This window comes from Tamandua tetradactyla, chromosome 8, assembly GCF_023851605.1.
Source record: "Tamandua tetradactyla isolate mTamTet1 chromosome 8, mTamTet1.pri, whole genome shotgun sequence".
Taxonomy (NCBI): domain Eukaryota; kingdom Metazoa; phylum Chordata; class Mammalia; order Pilosa; family Myrmecophagidae; genus Tamandua; species Tamandua tetradactyla.
Genome location: NC_135334.1, coordinates 5,974,448 through 5,996,198, shown reverse-complemented (window position 1 = coordinate 5,996,198; position 21,751 = coordinate 5,974,448). Strand labels below are relative to the sequence as shown.

General features: G+C 50.2%; 1 protein-coding gene across 3 annotated transcripts in view; it reads left to right on the top strand.

Moving 5' to 3' along the window:
* Positions 1–17,919, top strand: part of ST14 (ST14 transmembrane serine protease matriptase) — a 46,752-nt gene extending 28,833 nt beyond the window's left edge. For all 3 annotated transcript variants that reach the window (XM_077112424.1, XM_077112426.1, XM_077112425.1), the window contains exons 8-19: positions 2,618–2,757; positions 3,019–3,116; positions 3,622–3,731; positions 3,842–3,972; positions 6,174–6,278; positions 6,412–6,522; positions 6,678–6,791; positions 7,109–7,231; positions 8,333–8,519; positions 15,527–15,801; positions 16,875–17,011; positions 17,306–17,919. In XM_077112424.1, coding sequence (XP_076968539.1) covers positions 2,618–2,757; positions 3,019–3,116; positions 3,622–3,731; positions 3,842–3,972; positions 6,174–6,278; positions 6,412–6,522; positions 6,678–6,791; positions 7,109–7,231; positions 8,333–8,519; positions 15,527–15,801; positions 16,875–17,011; positions 17,306–17,467 — 1,693 coding nt within the window. In that variant the 3' untranslated portion in view covers positions 17,468–17,919. The remainder of the gene's footprint in view (positions 1–2,617; positions 2,758–3,018; positions 3,117–3,621; positions 3,732–3,841; positions 3,973–6,173; positions 6,279–6,411; positions 6,523–6,677; positions 6,792–7,108; positions 7,232–8,332; positions 8,520–15,526; positions 15,802–16,874; positions 17,012–17,305) is intronic.
* Positions 17,920–21,751: the final 3,832 nt, after the last annotated feature.

Here is a 21,751-nt window from a genome sequence, read left to right as displayed (position 1 = left end):
TTCTTCAATGTTTCTTATTGTGAAATGTCATATATACAAAAAGGCAATACATTTCAAAGTATATTGTAACAAGTAGTTATAGAACAGATGTCAGTGTGTGGTATGCGTTACAGTTCCACAATTTTAGGTTTTTCCTTCTAGTTGTTCCAAGACACTGGAGACTAAAAGAAATTTCAATATAATGATTCAGCAGTCATCATCACTAGTTAAATCTTATCTTCTCTGTTATAACTCCTCCTCCTCTTTTGATCCTTCTTTTTAGGGATATTTGGGCTAGGCCATTTCTAACTTTTTCAAGTTGGAAAGGGGTGTTGACAATATGGGATGGGGGATGGAACTAGCTGATGTCCAGCAGAGGCTGGCCCCTCTGCATTTCAAGACTTACTTGGCCTAGGAACCCATCTGGAGGTTCTGGGTTTCTAGAAAGTAATCTTAGAGTGCAAAACTTTTGTAGGATCTCAGAGAGAGCCCTAGGTGTTCTTTAGGGTTAACAGGAATGGTTTGGTTGGGGTTGGGCAAACCGTGGAAATAAGTAATGCCAAGCTGAAGCTTGCATAAGAGTAGCCTTCAGAATAACCTCTTGACTCTATTCGAATTCTCTTAGCCACTCATGCCTTATTTTGTTACATTCCTTTCCCCTTTTCATCAGGAAGGCATTGTCAGTCCCACAGTGCAGAGCTGGGCTCATTCCTGGGAGTCACATCCCACTCCTCCAGGGAAACTGTCACTTCTGGATGTCTGTCTACTTAATTGAACAAAAAGCAAATACATGGTCCCAGTAGGGAAAAGTAGAAAGCAGGAAAGTAAAAAGATAGGAGTCACTCATAACCTCACATCTAGAAGAACCACTATTAAATTGTCGATATCTATTGTTCTTGACTTATTTTTGTGAATATGTATGTGTATTTTAAAATAGGATTTCACTGTACATTCAGATTTTTTTGTTTTTGTTATGTTTTAGCAATCAATGTATTTTATTTTATCAAAAGGCATTGCAATAAATCCTCTGGTTTTGGGCTACTTATTAACATCTTATATATGTAATAAAGAGTTGGACACTATTTTTTTATTTGATTTCTGACAGTTTTTAAAAAAAATTAGAGAAGTTGTAGATTTATAGAAAATTCAGAGTTCCCATATAACTCCTTCTCTTATTAACACTTTGCATTAGTGTGGTCTTTTGTAATAATTGATGAAAAAATATTATTATAATTGACTTATTAACTATAGTCCTTTAGTTTACATTACGGTTCACCATTTGTGTTGTACACTTCTAGAGTTTGAAGAAAAGCTTTTTCTTTTATCGTAGAAGGATATATATTGTTCTTGTACATTCAGTATTGTCACCTGTTTGTTTTTTCACTAAGTATATTATGATGGTTTTTCCAAATCAGTTAACTTGTTTCTAACTGTCATTTGTAATAGCTTCATCAAGATATACTCCACATACCATGCAATTCACCCATTTAAAGCATGCAATTGAGTGGTTTTTAGTATTTTCACAGAGTTGTGCAATTATCACCACACTCAATTTTAGAATATTAGTATCATCCCCCAAAGAAACCCTGTTACCAGTCACCTCCTGTTTTCCCCCAGGCGCGCCCCCCCCCCTCAAGCCCTAGGCAATCACTGACCCACTTGCTGCCTCTATGGATTTGCCTATTCCTAGCATTTCATATAAATGGAATCCTACACTATATGGTCTTTCGAGACTACCTTCTCCCACTTAGCGTAATCTTTTCAAGGTTTATCCATGTTGTAGCACATATTGGTACTTCATTCCTTTTTATAGCTGAAGAATATTCCATTGTATACATACAGAGACCACATTTTATTTCTCTGTTCATCAGAAGATAGACTTCGGGTTGTTCCTCTTTCTGCTATTACAGATAATACTGCTATGACCCTTTGCCTATGAGTTTTTGCACGCACATATGCTTTCACTTTTCCTGGGTCTCACCCTCATTTTCATTGGTTGGATAACGTTGCATTATTTGGAAGCAGGAGGGCCCAGTCCTTCAGAGAGGTGTGGGCAGGTACTCTGGAGTCTGAGTTTGAGGTGCAGCTTTGGCACTTATTAACTGCATAATCTTGGACATGTGACTTAATCTCTTCGTGCCTTGGTTTCTCTATCTGGGAAATGGAGACAGTCATATCTGCCTCCCAGGGTTGTTAGGATCACATGAGCTGATAGAAAAGCACTAGAATAGTACTTGTGGCATGTTTTAAATAAATGTGGATGCTGCTATCGCTGCTACCTTTGTTTATGCCACAGCTTCTTTATTGAGTCCCCTATGGTCAGGCACCTAACGTGTCTGAGATTTTGCTTTTTGGGGGGGGAGGGGGAGGTGCAGGGTTGAACCCAGGTCTCCCACATGGAAGGCAAACATTCTACCACTGAACCACCATGCACCCTGATTTTGCTATTTTAAACAAAGACCAACAGTCTCCTCACCAGCTCCTATGTTTGCCATTGATTATTTGGGAAGGGACTTGACCAAGGGTCATTTCACCCCCTTCCTTGGCCTTGGGTGGGTGGGGTGGGCTTGAGACCAGGGCTGGCTCTGTCTGTGTTCCTGACCCCCACCTCCCTCTGCTCCCCACTCCCCCCACGCAGGCTCTGTGGCACCTACCCTCCCTCCTACAACCTGACCTTCCTCTCCTCCCAGAACGTCTTGCTCGTCACGCTGATCACCACCACCGACCGGCGGCACCCTGGCTTTGAGGCCACCTTCTTCCAGCTGCCTAAGATGAGCAGTAAGGAAGGGCAGGGGCGGGGCAGGCACAGGTGGCCTCGGGGTGACCTGGCTGGAGGACTCACCTGGCAGCCACCGAGGTCTGCAACCTAAGCCAGAGGGCGCTCTGCCCGCCAGCAGCCTCCAGCCTCTTGCTGTTAGGGGTGCAGGGGTCCAGGGGCTCAGCTTTCCACTCCTGTGGGGATGGCAGGAGAGCAGTGCATGGTTTTGCCTCTGTGCTTAGCCTGGCCTTCACACCAATCCTTCTGCATTTTTCTGCCAGGTTGTGGAGGCTACTTTCGTCAAGCCCAGGGGACGTTCAGCAGCCCCTATCACCCGGGCCACTACCCACCCAACATCAACTGCACGTGGAACATCGAGGTAGGAGCTGCGAGTGCCGGAGAGGAGTGGGTGGTCTCGATGGTTGATGAGGAGGAGTGGGGAAGGGGACCGCGAGGGCCAGGGGTAAGGTCTCCTGCTGCAGTGCTGAGCCAGGGACTAGCCGGGTGGCCTCCATGGGCCTCGGTTTACCCATAGGTAAATGAGGGTGGTGGTTGTTTGTCTCTTGGAGGCGTTGGAGGGTGTCTGAAAGGCACCAGTCCTGACCAGGAGAAGCCCATGGGAAGGGGCCCTCGAAAGAGAGGTTGGTCAGAGGTCAGCATCAGGAGAACTTTCCAGCCTCCCCCAGTAACATAATAGCATTCTTGTCTTTGAGTCTAAAAGTCCTTCCAAATAGCTCACCTGAGTTGCACCTCCTCTGCCTTCCCTGTGGCCCACCTGGGCTCCGTTTGGAAGCGATCAGCAAATTAGAAGGAAAAGAAGGAAACCTGGCATGGCCAGGTTTAGGGGAGCGGGAAGGAAGGCCCAGCGCATCCCTCTCTCTCAGGTGCCAGATAACCGGAACGTGAAGGTGCGCTTCAAGTCCTTCTACTTGGCCGAGCCTGACGTGGCCCTGGGCACCTGCACCAAGGACTACGTGGAGATCCAGGGGGCGAGGTGGGGGTCCCGGAGCACTGGGCGCGCGGTCTCCCCCACCCCGGGGGCGTGGCCGCCCCTGCCCCTCGGCCCCGCGTCCCTAGCCGCCACCTCCCCCTCCCATCTTCCAGGTACTGCGGCCAGAGGCCCCAGTTCGTGGTCACCAGTAACAGCAGCAGGGTCACCGTGCACTTCCATTCGGACCAGTCGTACACCGACATGGGGTTCCTGGCCGAATTCCTCTCCTACGACTCCAGCGACCGTGAGTGGGAAACCCACGGGAGGAGGGTCCTGGCGAGAGGGCGTGGCCGCTGGAGCTTTCCTGGTTCTGAGATACCCGGGGCGTAGGAGGCATATCACCGCAGGAGCTCTTCTGGGGGAAAAGTGCTACTTTTGTTTTTCCTTAACATTTGTTCCCCCTATTATTTATTTTTATGCTGTATTTTTTACTCTGTTGATAAGGCAGATAAAAGGAGCATCAGACACAAGGTTTTCACAATCACGCAGTCACATTGTGGAAGCTGTATCATTATACAATCATCCTCAAGAAACCCGGCTACTGGAACACAGCTCTACATTTTCAGGCAGCTCCCTCCAGCCTCTCCATTATACCTTTAGGTGATATCTGTATAATGCATAAGAACAATCTCCAGGATAACCTCTCGATGCTGCCCAAAATCTCTCAGCCACTGACACCCTGTTTCGTCTCATTTCTCTCTTCCCCCTCCTGGTCCAGAAGGGAAAACTACTGTTGATGTGTCTATTGAGGGGCCTATGGTGTAGGATTCCACCCTGGCCCTCCCGAGTTCCTTGGACCACTGTCTCTTTTGTCACATATCACCAAGACTTTGATAACCTGTGCTGGTTTGTGTGGTCTTTTTTTTTGGCATGGGCAGGCACTGGGATTTGAACCCGGGTCTCCAGCATGGCAGGCGAGAACTCTGCCACTGAGCGGCCATGGCCCACCCTGTGTGGTCTTTTTTTGTTGTTGTTAAAAAAGCTGCCATCACTTCCCTCCACTACCAAGACTTTTCCTTACCCCAAACAGAAATTCTCACTCATTAAGCAATAACTCCTATCTCCTCCTCCCCCCAGCCCCTGGAAACCTCTAACTTTCCATCTCTGTGAACTTGCTTATTCTCGATATTTCATATAAGCAGAATCACACAATATTTGTCCTTTTGTATCTCTGTGGCCTTTGAGCACTTGTACGATTAATTGCATCATTTGGAGACATAGTAGAAAACACTGAGGCTTTGGTCTACGGTTTTTCTTTTGGCAAACTCACTGTTTCAGTTTTTCCCCTAAAATGGAAGTTAAACTATTTCAAAATCACCTGGAAGGTTTTGACCAGTGACATTCAGCGCGAGAATGATAGTTTCCATAGTGAACGAATCATCACGCTAACCACGTCTAACTTTGAAAGTCTGTGATCTATATGTTTTAAGAGTTCTGGTGATTTCTGTTGCCTTTAATTTCATTCTGATGTGTGAATAGCAGTTCTTCTAGGTACACAAGAATTTTTTGTTTCAATCCTTTTTTGGAAGACATTCTTTTTGTTTTGTTTTGTTTGTTTGTTGTGGTAACATCTACATTTCTCATTTTACCCGCTTTCAAGGGTACAATTCAGTAGTTTTAAGTACACTCGCAATATTGTGCTGCCATCCCAACATCCATTACCAAAACTCTTCCCGTACCCCAAACAGAAACTCAGTATCCATTAAGCATTAATTTGGACTATACTGACAAATCCAAATATAAGTTAAAAAGTAACTGCATAGTTAATAACCAGAAGTATAATTGGATGAACCGATCCCTTTGATACACGGTAAAGCTTACTGCACAGAGGAAGTGATACCAGCCTCATCTCAACTCTAATCCTCCCCATGGCTGGTAATTCCATTTTCATGTCAGTCCTCAGACACATCTCAATTTTGGAAACTTTAAAAGGTGGACCATATTTCCATAGGAAGGAAATAAGGTGATGCTGTCTTATATTCGGACAGTACCAGTATATCATCAACCCTCTCTGCTCCCACTGCTCCCACCTTATGGACAAGGAGCTGGGACACAGAGAGGGCACGTGCCAGGCCAGGGGCATGGTGGCAGCAGGACTGGGTGCAAACGTAGGCCAGAGTTCTCTAGATTTCCCCTGTCAGGAGCCAGGAGGAATCTCCTGGCCGGCCTAGGCTGGAGCCCATCGCAACCCTTGGCTTGCGTGGGCCATTTGGCTATGGCCACACCCTTTGCCAAGGAAGCACCTCATTGACACGAAGCCCATCATAGTGGCTGGGGACCCCTGCCCTGGGCCGTGGCTCCCTCCTGCTGCCTTCTGCATCAGGGGTTTGGCTGGGAAGGATCTGTCTATTGTCCCAAGTGTGGCTGCAAAATTGGCCCCGAGGGAGGGGAAGCAGGACTGGCCTGGGGTGGTGGCGTGGACTCCAGGCCTACCTGTCCCCGTAGCGTGTCCTGGCATGTTCACATGTAAGACGGGGCGCTGTATCCGCAAGGGCCTGCGCTGCGACGGCTGGGCCGACTGCACGGACCACAGCGATGAGCTCAACTGCGGTGAGTCCCTCCCAGCCCGGCCCTGCCGTGTGTTTGTACCCCCTCAGGTGTCCCCAGGGAGCAGCAAGGGGCGCCGCTGTTGGTGAGTGGGTGCTGAACCCACTCACCACCACCCTCGCCCCCCCCACCCCAGAATGCAACCCAGCCCACCAATTCACCTGCAAGAACAAGTTCTGTAAACCCTTCTTCTGGGTCTGTGACGGTGTCAACGACTGCGGGGACAGCAGCGATGAGCTGGGCTGCAGTGAGTGCCTGGGGTGGGGGCGCTGGCTGGGCTTTGTAGGTGGGGTGGGCTGGGGTCTCCTCTGGGGGAAATCACCTTCCCAGCTGGGCAGGGGGGTGGGGCCGGGGGTAAGGGCAGGGCTTGTCCAACCTCCTGGAGTCCCTGCACTTCCCCAGGTTGCCCAGCTCAGAACTTCAGATGTGGCAATGGGAAGTGTCTGCCAAAGAGCCAGCAGTGTGATGGTCAGGACAACTGTGGGGATGGTTCCGACGAGGCCACCTGCAGCAAGGGTGAGGACCGCATGAGGGGGGCAGGGCGGGGCATGGGAGTGGGGCCAGGGCATGGTTGTTCCTGCTGGGGAAGCACCATCCCTTCTTGTGGGGAACTTTCTCCCTAATGGAGAGACACCCCTTGGAAGCAGCAAGTGCAGTGTGCCACCAAAGTTGAATAGGCACAGAACCGTCTGCATGTTGGAACGAGGAGGGCCATTGCCTAGGGAGAAGGACAGTGGACGTGGGTGGGTGGGCGCTGAGGTGGTACTGTCCTGGGGGCTCAAGGGGCTGACCCCTTGCCCCTCCTTCTGCCCTGCTCCCCCCTCCCTGGGCAGTGAGCACTGTCACCTGCACCAAACACACCTACCGCTGCCACAGCGGGCTCTGCGTGAACAAGGCCAACCCTGAGTGCGACGGGAAACAGGACTGTGCAGATGGCTCGGACGAGAAGGACTGCGGTGAGGGGTACAGGGTGGGCAAGGGGCGAGGGGCAAGGGGTGGGGAGCCCGAGGGCCCAAAGTCAGGCCAGCCCTCCCACCCTTGCCCAGCCTGATCTGGTCCTCGGTGGTTTGGGGGCATCTGCCAGGGGAAGGGTGACATCAGGTCAGTGGCACAAAAGCATTGCCCTGCTAGCTGTGGTCCCAGTGGCCAGGCCTGGCCTGCAGACACATCTGAGACCTGGGTGGGGCAGGCCCTTGCCCTGTGGCAGTGGCCAACCCGGAGGGGGTGCAGCCAACCTGAACAGCCTGGCCTTAGGTTAATTCAAAGATCGCTGTGGCCATCCTATGACTTCCCATTGCCTGGGCTCTCTTCCCACTGAGAAAGCGAGGAAATCCATGCAGTCTGTGCCCACCCCAACCCAAGCAGACCAGCTGCATCTGGAGGCCCCTTGGTGCACCGTGGGGTGGGGTGAGGGGGTCGGTGGGAGGGTTTTAATTTGGGAGCAGAGGAGAGGCGCCGGTTAGAAGAGGGTTGATGAGGCTGGAAGAGACTTCTGGGGTGGGGGTGGAGGTCCCTCAGGCCCTGGATGCCACCTCCCAAGAGCAACATTCTGACAAGAGTCCGGGCTGGGGGTGGTCCCACGGGGCCTGGGTGCCCCCCGCCTTGAGTCACAGTCAGAGTTGCCAGGGCCGCTGTAACAGGTAGCACAGGCGAGGCGCTGGAACATGAGGCGTTGATTCTCTCCGGTTTTGGAGGCAGAACTCTGACATCAGGGTGTCAGCAGGCTGTGCTTCCTCAAGGAGGAAAATCTGCTCCATGGCTCTCCAGGGTGACCTGTGGCCTCCCCTGCTTGGTGGTGGCCTAACCTGAGCTCTGCCTTGGTCACTTGGCCGTCCCTCGCTCTCTTCTTGTGTCCGGTCTCCCTGCTTGTAAGGACTCTCTTCGTTTTAAACGAGGCCCCCGTCCTCTAGCTCAGCCTCATCTTCACTAACAGTGTTAAGGAACCTGTTCTCTGATGTCACGCCCGGGAGACCAGGCTTTAGGAATGGAATGGGTCCTCCCGGAGGTCCCCATGCAGGCGGTCACCCCACCCTTGGGGGTTCTCTGTCCCTTTCCAGATTGCGGGCTGCGGTCATTCAGCAAGCAGTCGCGGGTCGTGGGGGGCCAGGACGCGGATGTGGGGGAGTGGCCCTGGCAGGTGAGCCTCCACGTGCAGGGCCAGGGCCACGTGTGTGGGGCCTCGCTCATCTCGCCCACCTGGCTGGTGTCTGCAGCCCACTGCTACGTCGATGACAGAGGCTTCAGGTGGGTCACTGGGGAGGGAGGGGCAGGGGAGGGCCGGGAGGGGTGGGGTCTTCCTTGCACGCTCTGAAGGCTTTTCTGAGGTTGCAAAGCCTGCCGACCTGGGTGTCCGTCATGCCAGGGTTGGGTGTACAAGGCAGGGCCAGGGCGGGAGAGGTGGTGGGTACCCCAGGACTGGGCCTAATTCCAGTGGTACCCAGAACAAATTATATCACTTTAACTCTGTAATTAATTTATAAATATGTATTCATTCTTACAACATCTACATATGACATCAAATTTGCCATTTCACCATTTTCAAATATACAGTTCAGTGGCATTACTTATTTTTACTATGTTGTGTGACCATCTGTAATTCCCATCATGAAAACTTTTTCCATCACCCTGCTCAGAATCTTGGGATCTGAGCATTAAGCAGTAATTGCCCATCCCCTGGTAATCTCAACCTACTTTCTGCTCTCTGAATTTGCCTCTTCTAGATGTTTTATATGAGTGGATTCATATAATACGTCTCCTCTAGTGTCTGGCTTATTTCGCTCAGTACCATTTCCAGGGTTCATCCATGTTGTTGCATGGACCAAAATGTACCTTTGGTCCCATGCTCACGCTCTGTCAGGCAGTGACCTGGTGTGGCAGGCCGCATTCTCTCTCCATTTAACGGAAATCGAGGTGTGGACAGGTGAGGGCCCTGGCTCAGTTACAGCGAGGAAGTGGCCAAGCCCAACGTGAATCAAGATGCGCTCGATTCCGAAGCCTGTGCTGTGAGCCACTGCATCACGTGGGCTCCACGTGGGCTTCTCAGATGGGTTAGGACAAACCTGGGTTCAAGGCTCAGCTCCGACGTGCTGCTTGATGTTGGACAAGTCAACTCGGCATCCTAGGCCACAGGTTCCTCATCGATTATGGTGATACTATTGGCTCTTTCCGTGAGAGCTGTAAGAATTAAATAGGATAATGTACTTAAACCCTTAGTTTGTGCCTGGCATGTAGCAGGAGCTCAGGACAGTGTAGCCGTGGAGACCTGGCCCACGGGAGGCGACTGAAGGGTCAGACCGGCATCTCAGGACTAGGTGGGAGGGTCCCAGACTCTGGGAGACCAGGGAATTCACAGGATCAGGTGGCTTACTCTGGGGAGGCGTCTAGCCGTGTCTCAGCTCCCGGCCTTGCCAGGGGGCCACTGGCTGCCTGAGGGAGTCCCAGCTAAGGGACAGAAGTAGGGGCAAAGGAGTGGGCATGCCAGGAGATTCCTCTCAGGGGGGCCTTTTGCTGCCCTCCTGTTCTCTTTGAGGAGGTAATGCAGGCTGCCACAACCTCCCTTTTGTGGGGAGGAGAGGAGAACCTGCCACCAGCTTTTAGGAGAAACAGGTCATAAAGCACGAAGTAGGCACGTGGCACAGGTGTTGGGCGGGGCCGAGCAGATGCACGTCAGGTGATGTGGGTGATGGGGTGACGCGGGTGATGGGGGGACGTGGGTGATGGGGTGATGGGTGGTGCAGTGAGCGGCGCTGGCCTGCCTGGCTCGGGGCTCTGCTCGGCTGTGGACGTGCAGCCTCTTCCAGCCTGGCACTCTCCTCCTTCCTCTGCTTACTGTGCCACATTCATCTACACCCTGTGCAGGAATGAGTTGCTTTCTTTTGGGGGGTGATGTTTGCTGATTTAAGAATCTTTTAAAATAAGCTTTCCATTTTGGAACAATTGCAGATTACAGATAAGCTGCAAAGATAGTCTGGAGAGTTCCCAGGTACTCCTCCCTGAGTTTCCCCTGCTGCCAGAACTTCAAGTGGGATTATCCAGTACACTCCACTCCAGGCTTCCCTCGGATTTAGCCCCTTTAATGACCATTTTCCATTCCAGAGGCCAACCCAGATCCCACAGGGTATTTAGTTGTCATATCTCCCAGCCTCCTCTGTTTGAGAAGGATTTTCAGTCTTTCCCTTGTCTTTTGAGATCTTGATGGTCTTGAGCAGTGCTAGCCAGGTGTCCTGTAGGAGGTGCCCCCATCCGGGTTTATCTGCTGCTTTCCTCCTGGTTAGGTCGGGGTTATGGGTATTTGCAAGGAAGACCACAGAGGTGTAGCCCCCTTCCCCACCATGTCAGATCACAGGTTGGGGACAGCAATGAGACTTCTCACTGGTGATGTTAATTTTGATCTCTTGGGTAAGATGGTGTTTGCTAGCTCCTTCACCAAAAAGTCACTGCTTTCCCCCTTTCTGTATCCTATTCTTTGTTTTATTTTTTTGTACCCTGTTCTTTGGATGTGGGTCACTAACTCTAGCCTGCTTTCCAGGGAGGGGTAAGTAAGCCTCGCCTTCTGGAGTGGAGAGTATCCACTTAAGTTATTTGCAACTCTCCTCTAAGGGAGACTCGCCTTCCCCCCATCTGTTTATGCACTCCCTTATTTACATCAGCACAACCCAGGCAGATTGATGCTATACTTTGGGTTGGAATCTAGTACCATTTTATTTGCTTTGTTGCTTGAGTTGTCCCAGCTTTGGCCATGGGGCACCCCATCATTCGGCTCCTGGGTCCCTTTGACCTGCTTCACACCTGTTGCTTTTTGAGCCACTACCTGGCTCTCTGGCACTCCAAGGTGCACTGGGCTCATCTGGTGTTTTCCCTGCCTCAGCCCAAGATTAACCATTTCTCCATGAAGCCCTGTGATAGACTCACATTTAGACCCCAAGATCTCGACTGCCACTCGGCTTGGTATCTCGGCCCTCCCAGCAGACAGAGCTAGGGAATGGGTGTGCTCAGTTAGGAATTCACCTCCATGCCCCATCACTTCTTCCTCTTTCCCTTTGCTTCATTAACAACCCTTTCCTACATCTTCTGCTCATCTTCACTCTTGTTTCTGCCAATTAATTGTACAGTGACTATATTGAACATCATTATTATCATTGACACTGAAGTTCAGAGGAGACAAAGTTGAATAAGACCTAGTCTTCACGCTTTACAGTCTTCGCAGGGTAAGGGGACAAGATGTGTTATACATGCGTGCATCCATGCACACTCACATGCACACATGCTCACACACGTGCACATGTGGGCACAGATGTGTGCACACACACAGAGCCATGCAGAATGTCTGCAGGTTACAGAGGGGAGAAGGTATGGAGTTTGGAACTCTGCCTGTGGGCAGGAGGGTGACTTTAGAACTTTAGAAGGAGGGGCAGCTGAATAGCTGAATGGAGCTTTGGAGGCCGGGGGGTGGGTGGGGGGTGTCTGTGGATGGACTAGGGGGGCATCAGCCTTCCAGACAAGGGGGGCCTTATGAACAAAGCAAGGAGGCATGAAGTGACACAAAGGGCATAGGTGCTGTCACTTTGAGTACATTTCTAAGACTTCACAGAAAAGGGTTCATGGAGAAGAGGGGTCATGACATGGGCCAAGAGCAGAGGCTATGTCTGGGTTCATGTCCTGGCCTGCTGCTTCTAGCTGTGTGGCCTTGGCCAAGTGCATCAACCTCTCTGAGCCTGAGTCCTCATGTTTTGGTTTGTTAAAGCTGCAGCAAAGCAATATATCAGAAATGAATTGGCTTTTACAAAGTAGATTTATTAGGTTACAAATTTACAGTTCTAAGGCCAAGAAAATGTTTGAATTAAGGCATCAACAAGAGGATACCTTCACTGTGGAAGAGCTGTAGCCTCTGGGGTTCCTCTGTCACACGGGAAGGTACATGGTAACGTCTGCTGGTCCTTCTCTCCTGCATTCTGGTTTCAAAATTCCTCTCTCAGTTCCTGTGGGTCCTTCTGGCTCCTTCTGGGGTGTTTTCTGTCTCTCTGCATCCTTCACTTGGTTTCATCTGTCTGCTCTCTGTCTTTGTGTTTTCTGTCTTTATTCTCTTCATAGAGGACTTCGGCAAAAGGATTAAGATCCATCTTGAATTGGGTGGTCATATCTCCATGAAAACAACCCAATCAGAAGGTCCCACAATGGGTCTGTACACACAAGAATGGTTTAAAAGAACATGGCTTTTCTGGAGTATGTAACAGCTTTAAACCAGCACACACATATATATAGAGAGAGAACATAACATTTCCCATCCCAACCGCTTGCAAGTATATAATTTAGTGCTGTTAATTATATTCATTATCATGTGCTACCATAATTATCCATTTCCAAAACTTTTCCATGACCCCAAACCTGAAACCTGTACCTATTAAGCTGTAATTCCTCATTCCCCACCTCCACCCCTGTAACGTGTAATCTACTTTCTGTCTGTATAAATTTGCATATTCTAATTATTTCATATAAGTAGGTTCAGACAATATTTGTCCTTTTGTGTCTGATTTATTTCATGCAATGGATGTCTTCGAAGTTTATCCAGGTAGCATGTATCAGAACTTCATTTCTTTTTATGGCTGAATAATATTCCATTGTGTGTGCAGTGGCTATTTTGTGTCATATCATTCCTCCTATATTTATTAGCTGGTGTTTTTCAGAAAAGAATAGCTTGTCTTCCCCCTTTGTAAAGTTTTTGAAATTATCATTATTATTATTATTATTATTATTATTTGGCTATGTAATAGTTCTTTTATTTCCCATTCAGATCACATACACTTCTACTGAAAGAGGCCTCACAGCAAGGAGTATGATATTACAGTGTTTTCAGGAAGCGGTAATTGAATACTCCTCATTAGAAAAGTTCATAAAAGAATTCTATTAAAAGCAATATATATAATAAACTTTGAAAATGCTGCTTTAAATTCCAAGAGGGTGGTGAAGATATGCTACAGTAACAATTTTCCTAGTCATCCAGTGAATCTTACTGGCTGAATTTTTCTAAGCCATGCAGGCGCATCACTACCAAATGAAAGACTTAGGAAATGACATGATTTTTTAGACTCAGAATGGACTCAAGAATCTAATTTTTTATTATTTACCATGCATAGTAATTTAATCCTGTTGTTTTTTATTTCAATGTTCAAATTATCCTGAATCTCACCAATGAAAGCCTTTTCAGACTGGCTCCTTTGACATATTCCCATCCGTCTTTGAGCACTCATTCACTTTCTGGAAAAACAAAATGTTCCAGGTTTACTTTGTGTTTTAAATGCCTGTTTTAGTTTCCTTGTTGGTAAAGCAAATACCATGCAGTGGGTTGGGTTAAATGATAGGAATTTATTGGTCCATGGTTCTGAGGCTGGGAGAAGTCTAAACCTAGGTGTGATCAGGGTGATGCTTTCTCCCTGAAGACCAGCTTTCTGGGACTGGCTGCTGATCAGATCCTTGGTCCTGGGGTCCTGAGTCACATGGCAGCACAGATGGTGGCCGCTCCTGGCCTTTCCATTCTCTTCCAGCTTCTGCTGACTTTCAGCTTCTGACTGCTCCTCTGTGGCTTTCTCTCTGTCTGAAATTTATTCTGCTTCTGAAGGACTCCAGTAATAGCATTAAGAGCCATCCTGAATGAGACGGGTCAAGCTTAACTGAAGTATCCTCATCAAAAGTCCTCTCACAATGGGTTCACACCCACAGGAATGGATTAAGTTTTATTATTATTATTCATTCAGATAGTTTTTAAAGAGTGAAAGTCGGATCGTCCCATCTATGTGATATTACAATATGAAAAGTCACTTACATACTAGGAGGCCTTATAGAGTTGAGCCTTTCAACAGTACAGAGCCATAGAGTAGAAAATTAAAATGCAAATGGTCTCCCACATTTGGTAGGAAACAAATACAGTATGAGAAGGTCTGGAATGGAAGTGCAGTTGCTTTTTGATAAAGCAGTTAAAAATGAAAAGAGAAACAATCACATCCTAAAACATACTCTGATGGGCATAAATGGACAATAGAAATGTAAAACAAGGGTTTCTGTACAACTCTCTGTCACTGGCAAAGATACGTTCATTAAATGAAAACTGAAGGCTTTGTGTTTAAAGATGCAGCCTAGACAAGAGATTGGAGACATCTACCTCTACCTTAAGAATGGGTCCTATCTGGTTCTAGGCTGAACTCTACCTCCAGACATCAGACCAGCTTTACTTTTCCTAACCATAAACTTGGAAATAACTGGTATTCAAATAAACGGGAATTAAAAAGGCACCGCCAAAGCACCGTGCTTCTCAGAACACCATCCTGAGCTCACGTGTCCTTCAGTTTGGCTGCCTCACTTAAACTTGAGAGATTGGAGGCTGCAAACTATGGAGTGCCCGAGGTGTCTGTCCGAGCCGGGGCCGACAGAATTGCACCACCTCAGAGGACTGCCTCGAAAGGCAGAAGTATGGCCAAGAAATCACAGACCAAACCTACTTCATGAGACTTCAGATTGTGGGGTAAATGAAGAACATGTTTTTCTGGGGTACATACAGCTCCAAACCACCACAATGCCCCAGTCCTGAGACCAACCATTTCTCCAAGGAGCTCTGGTTCCTTTTGGTGAGAAATATTTAGAAACCAAATTGGGCATGTCTGGGGTTGCCAGTGCTTTTTTGGCCTTTTCTTTTTTTGAGGCATGTGCTTTTACCTCTAATTACAACTCCAGGAGCCCAAGTAGTTCTTCTTCTTCCCCTATTCCATATTTGTGTCTGTCTCCTTTTTCCTACACTTAAAACTGGCTTACTACCCATTCAGCATGATTTACTCATTTGCTGCGTCCTGCAGTGCCCCCGACACAGCTTCAGAATTCCTAAACCTATTCCACCCCCAATAGCAAACCTAAAAGACGACGTTCCATATACTTTTGGATACTGCCATGCACTAAATGTGGATTAATTTTTTTACTCCCATGCGATTAGATATCTACTTATCTGTGTATCAATCTGTATATAATATACATATAAACAAATAATATATAGATAAAATGTCTTTTTGTAATGAGATTTTAAATGTATTAAAAAAAGGTAAAGACAGGGCAAGTGCTGTGCCCTGGTAAGGTTTCCTGTTTAGGGGGGTAAAACAGCAGGCATCATTGGCCATCTGTCTGTCTGGTGAGAGACCTTGTCTGTGGCAGGAAGCATCCTCATGTCCTCTAGGTGATGATGTGGCTGCCCTCTTCCCGCCCCTCCCCAGGTACTCCGACCCCACCCTGTGGACCGCCTACCTGGGGCTGCTGGACCAGAGCAAGCGCAGCGCCCCGGGGGTGCAGGAGCACCGGCTTAAGCGCATCATCCGCCACCCCTCCTTCAATGACTTCACCTACGACTACGACATCGCGCTGCTAGAGCTGGAGCAGCGGGCCGAGTACAGCAGCGTGGTGCGGCCCGTCTGCCTGCCTGACACGACGCATGTCTTCCCAGCCGGCAAGGCCATCTGGGTCACGGGCTGGGGCCACACCAAGGAGGGAGGTGAGCGCCGGGCACCCCGCGGGGAAGCGCATCTGCCTCCGGGCCTCTGGGGGCCCCAGCTGTCCAACGTTCCCACGTGCGCAGTGACCCAATTCCTTGACCCCAACAGAGGGAGAGGCTGACCTGGAGAGAGGCTTCTAGTTCTAATGAAGGGAGCAGGGGATTTGGGGCAGGCTCATGCTCAGGCCACTTAACTACCAGAGTGGCTTTTAAAACTCTGAGCTGATTTCTTCATATGGAAAGCAAAGATAAAAGCACTATCCCCAAAAGGACGGAAACTGGCTTAGTTTGCTAGAGCCAGGACACACTCCACCCAAGGGGTTATTTTCACAAGCATTTATTGCCTCACAGTTTTGAAGGCTAAAAGTTCAAAGTCAAGGGTCAGCGAGGCCATGCTCTCTCCCGGGACTGGTGGCATTTGGATGATGGCAGTCCTTTGCCATATGGCTATGGCCCTCTCCTCTCTGGCTCTTTCTGCCCTCTGCTGACTGATGGCCTCTCCTAATAAGGACTTCCGACATATGGATTAAGCCCTGCCCCGATTCACCTTGGCCACACCTTAATTTATAGTGACAGCTTCCAAAAAATCCTGTTTGCATAGGGGTCACCTCCACAGGCCTGCCAATTAAGGTGTAAACACGTCTTCGGGGTGGGCAGGTGGCGGTCTGATTCAATCCCAGAGCCCAGGAGGGGCTGCACCCTTCCCCCATCAGAGAAAGGCCGGCCGTCAGATGCTCAATGTTATATTTAAAACGTCAGTTATGCTGGAAATTAGTGGAACATAAAGAGGAAGAAGGAAAGTAAGCTCACTGGTAGTCCAAACACGCTAACCTGCACCCGTGGGCGTTTTGTGACATTACTTCTCAGCTGCGTCCGCATCTGTGGATGCATCTCCTGGCGCCTGTCTAATGACCGTGGGGCGGAAACGCTCCAGTTGCTCACACTGTGGCTCGGCTCAGACCTCGGGGTTCGTTAGTGTCGGTCCTGAGGCGTCGAGCTCCTGTCCCCCAGCCCCCCACCCCCCCACCCAGTCCTCCCTTGTTCACCCCCCCACCCCCGCCCTCTCCCCGCAGGCACTGGGGCTCTGATCCTGCAGAAGGGCGAGATCCGTGTCATCAACCAGACCACCTGCGAGAGCCTGCTGCCGCAGCAGGTCACCACGCGCATGATGTGCGTGGGCTACCTCAGCGGGGGCGTGGACGCCTGCCAGGTGGGCCCAGGCCTCGCGGGGAGGAGCGGCTGGGGGCGGGGAAGGAGGAGGAGGGACTAGGGGCGGGGAAGGAGGAGGAGGGACTAGGGGCGGGGAGAAAGCGGAGGAGGTGGGGGAGGAGGAGGAGGAGGTGGGGAGGAGGAGGGGTTGGGGGCGGGGAAGGAGGAAGGAGGAGGGGCTGGGGGCGGGCGGGGGAGGAGGAAGGAGGAGGAAGGGCTGGGGGCGTGGGGAGGAGAGGGCAGAGGGGATGGGGCGGGGCGAGCGCACTCACGGCCCCGGCTGTTCTGCCCTCAGGGCGACTCCGGGGGTCCGCTGTCCAGCGTGGAGGCCGACGGGCGAATCTTCCAGGCCGGCGTGGTGAGCTGGGGCGAGGGTTGCGCTCGCAGGGACAAGCCAGGCGTGTACACGAGGCTCTCGGTGTTTCGGGACTGGATCAAGGAGCACACGGGGTTGTAGAGGCCGGGGCCGCCTCCTTGCGCCCCTCCGCGCACCCCTGGGGCCGAGGACATGCATCGCGCGTGGGCGCCCCTCCCTTGGGGCCCTGTGGAGCCCGGACTGTGAACCGACCCCCAAGGACCCCGGAGACGGCGCGTGGACCCGGCCTCCTCGCCTCGCTCACCTCCCAAGCCGGCCGGGCAGGGAGGAGGACTTGGTGATGCCGCCCCGCTGGGCCGGGCTGGAAGAGCCAGGTCGCCCCGCCCCCTTCCGCCCCTCTGCAGCCCTGAGCGGGGCTGAGCCCGAACCCTAAAGTCCCGCTTGTCCTCTCTCCAGGGAGCAGCTGTACCTGCTGCTCCAGAGTGAGGCTCTTCAGAAGCCCAGGCTGAGATTGGAATTGTTTTAGCAGCCTGAGGAGTGGGGCCCAGTTTGTGTATGTTGTGTGTATGAGTAAAACATCGTGTTTCTTTTTAGATTATTTTTTTATTTCTGGAGTTAACAAGTTCTTCCGCCTGCTTCCTCGCAGCCCTAGTTGCAATAAATTCGGGTTAAATTCCCCTGAGCACAGACCCTGGGGTCAGGCTGAGAGGCTGCCACAGTCCCTGCCGCATTCTCCAGGCCTGCCCAGGCTGCGTTTCTGTTCCCACGTGGGGCATCTAGGGGTGCGGCTGGGGAAGAGGCATGTGATGGGAAGGGAGGGAAAGCTAGTCTTGAGGAAGATGCAGGAAGCTGGGCTTCCCATGAAAGAGGACTGTAGTGGGTACACAGTCTGCATGGGGCTGAGTGCATGCAGCCAGAAGCTTGCTTAAGACCCCCAAACCTCTAGTGCCATTCCCCTTGATTTTTAAGGATTAACTTGAAATAGTCTCTCTCCTTGCTTGGGGTGGCCCGGAGGGACAGTGTCAGGGAGTTAGGAAGGGGTTAGGAGCTCTTACCTCAAAGAAGCTTGGGGACCCCCCTGCATGCCCAGACACTAACACCAACCAGCTGGCGGGGAGGAGAGGACCTAAGGAGGTGAGTTCCACAGTCACTGTTTCGAGGGCAGATGTCCCTGCTCATCTCTGTGTCCCCAGGGTCTCGCTCTGACCTGGCCAGTACAAAATGCTGATACATGTGGAATGAATGGTCTTTGCCTTCCATGCATTATGGAAGCAAAAGGAAAGATACAGCCTGATTAGAGCAATCTGGGAAGGCTTCTTGGAGGAAGTGGGATTGAGCTAACTTTTTCATTTGAACCTGAATGTTTTCCCGTCATGGGAAGGAGAAGCACTGTCTTGACACCTATCCAGACATCTGTGTTGGAGTTCCCTCCCACCTTAGCAGGGGCCCAGGCTAAGGAAAGGGAAAGAATACTTGCTTTTATCAAGGGGTGGAAGGAAAAATAAAAATACCATCACAAGGCTCCTGTGCACACTGTAAAATGTAAATAGCACCAGTTTTCTCTCATGATATGGTGCCCTCTTCCTGGTTGTTTCCAGCAGAAGCATCCCAGTGTCAATGCCAAGCAAGTACGTGAATTAAATGGAGATGTTTCACATGACTTGTGTGTGCTTTGAATGGAAGTCCACCAGCCGGGGCTGGGCCCTGCTGTTGCCGTCATCACCACGCCTTGTGACTCAGGAGGCAGCCCAGCCTTGCACACATGGCACCCTCCGTGGCCTGACATTTCGACTGTGCAAACTCCCTCCTCCGGGTTGGACAAGCAGGCAAGCCAGCAGAAGACTTGACTGTCCGCTGCTTTTGTTCAGAAAGGAGGTGGCATCCATCCACTGCGTTCCTTAAGCGACCTCCTTTTCCAGGACCATGGGCTTTACCAGCCTCAGAGTCAGTGTTTCCCACCTGGGATGCAGATGAAAGATACAGATGCTGAGACCCTGGGTTTGGGGTGGGAGGTGTGAGGGGGCAGGCATCCTCTAGGGTGGCGTTTCTCTGTGTGTGGCCCCTAGGCCAGGAGCATCAGCTTGAGATGCTCACACCTTACCTAGACCTGAATCAGAAACTCGGGGATGGAGGGCCCAGCGAGCTGGGTTTTCCCAAGCCCTACAGGTGATTCTAGTGCACAGGAGAGTTTGAGAACTGCTATTGTCAGCGCTTCCTGCTGCTCAGAGTGTGGCTGGATTTAACAGCTCTGGTGTCACCTGGGGACTTGTTAGCACTCAGCAGCTGGGCTCAGCTCCACATCTGCAGCCATTCGGATCCCCAGGGAACTTGTATACACGTTCAAGTTGGAGAAGCTCCTCTCTGGATGGTTTCAGAGATCCTCAGATGGTCTGGGAACCAGGCTCATTTGGGAAGCACAGTTTTAGGAGATGAGATAAAGTGTTTCTGTGAGGGAGGCAGGTGCAGCCCTGGTGATGGGAAGAAAAGGGGGCCAGATGGGGAAGGAGGACCCAGAGGAGAAGTGAAATGGGTGAGGGAGGTCCTTGTGCCACACTGAACCCACAGCTCAGCCTCGGGTCTGCAGCTCTCTCCAGCATTTGAGGTCTGAGTGCACCTCGCTTGGCCCTGAAGTCCACGTGACATCCTCTCTGGAAACCTGTCAGGGTTTTAAGAAGCATTCATTGCTCAGAAAATCAACAAAATGTCAGTGCCTTTAAAATCTTGGAGCTGAGTCCAGTGTGACTTCCAAGCGGAGGTAAGAATAGGCTGAGGGTCCTAGTGGGCTTACAGAAGCTGCTGGTCCCAACAGACATTCTGAGTTGGTGATGGGGATGAAAAGAGCCCTCTAACTGCTCTCCCCAGCTGAGGACAGTGACTCCAGTCTGGGTGCATCTGTCAGGATGAGGGACAAAGGGCAGTGCTGCCAAGGACCAGCTCCAGCAGCTGCTGACCCCAAGGGAGGCAGGGGGAGGGGACTCGCCACAGAAACAGTCCCATTATCTCCCTCTTTTGCACATATTTGCATCTTCAGTGCGAGAACTCCAGCTACTGGTGTGTGGGAGAAAATCCAATTTTCTTAGCGCAGTCTGTGGGTTGTGGCCAAGCTTGCAATTCAGGGCACGGGGTGAGTAATGCTTGTCTTTTCTTTCTTTCTTTTTTTTTTTTTTTTTGCATGGGCAGGCACGGGGAATCGAACCTGGGTCTCTGACATGGCAGGTGAGAACTCTGCCTGCTGAGCCACCGTGGGTGGCCCTAATGCATTCTTTTTAAAAAATATTCTTATTGAGAAATCTTCGTACACGTAGCGTGCATACATGGTATACAGCCATTGGCTGACAATATCATCATGTATTGTGTATTTGTCACCATGATCATTTTTAGAACATTTGCATCACCCCCAGAAAAAGAAATAAAAAGGAAAAAGAAAAAAATCCGTATCTCCCATACCCCTTACCCTTCCCTCTCATTGACCACTAGTATTTCAATCCAGCCAATTTATTTTACCCCTTACACCCCTATTATTTATTGATTTTTTATCCTTATTTGTTAACTCATCTTTCCATACCCTGGATAAAAGGAGCATCAGACATAAGGTTTTCACAATCACACAGTCACATTGTAAAAGCTATATAGTTATACAATCATCTTCAAGAATTAAGGTTACTGGATCAGGGTTTCACAGTCTCAGGTCCCTCCCTCTAGCCACTGCAAATGCGCCATAGACTGAAAAAGGATATCTATAGAATGCATAAGAATGAACTCCGGGATAACCTCTAGACTCTGAATAATGCATTCTTTTATTTACTTATTTTAAAATTGTAATGCAATTATATTGATATATATTCACACACCATGTAATCATCCAAAGTGTACAATCAGTCGTTCACAGTATCATCATATTGAGTAATGCATTCTCAGATTAGTGTCATCCCATCTTGGAGTAAGGGAGCTGAGAGGCAAGGCTGCCAGGCAGTACCTCTCATCAGTTTCCTGGACCAGTAGCCCGTGTGTCACCCAGAGACCCAGCTCAGAAGAGCCAGTGCTTGGTTTATTGCTGGTTTGGCGTCCATGAAATGGTAATAGTTGGGATCAGCGGTCCCCACTCTTCGTTTTGTCCCAGGCCTGCAAATTAAGTAGCCGGCCCTGCCGCCGGAGGCCCCTGCATGGTCATTTTGGGCATCGGGAGGTGGAGTTAGAGAAGGTGAAAGGGGGTGAGTGCAAGGGCTGAGGGCTGTGTGAGGTTGTGATGCATTGACTGGGCGAGGCTGTGATTGGGTCTGTTCTAGTTTGCTAGCTGCTGGAATGTGATATACTAGAACTGAAACAGCTTTTATAAGGGGAATTTAATAAGTTGCGAGTTTACAATTCTAAGGCTGTGAAAATGTAGAAATTAAGGCAGGGATATAAAAATGTCCAAATTAAGGC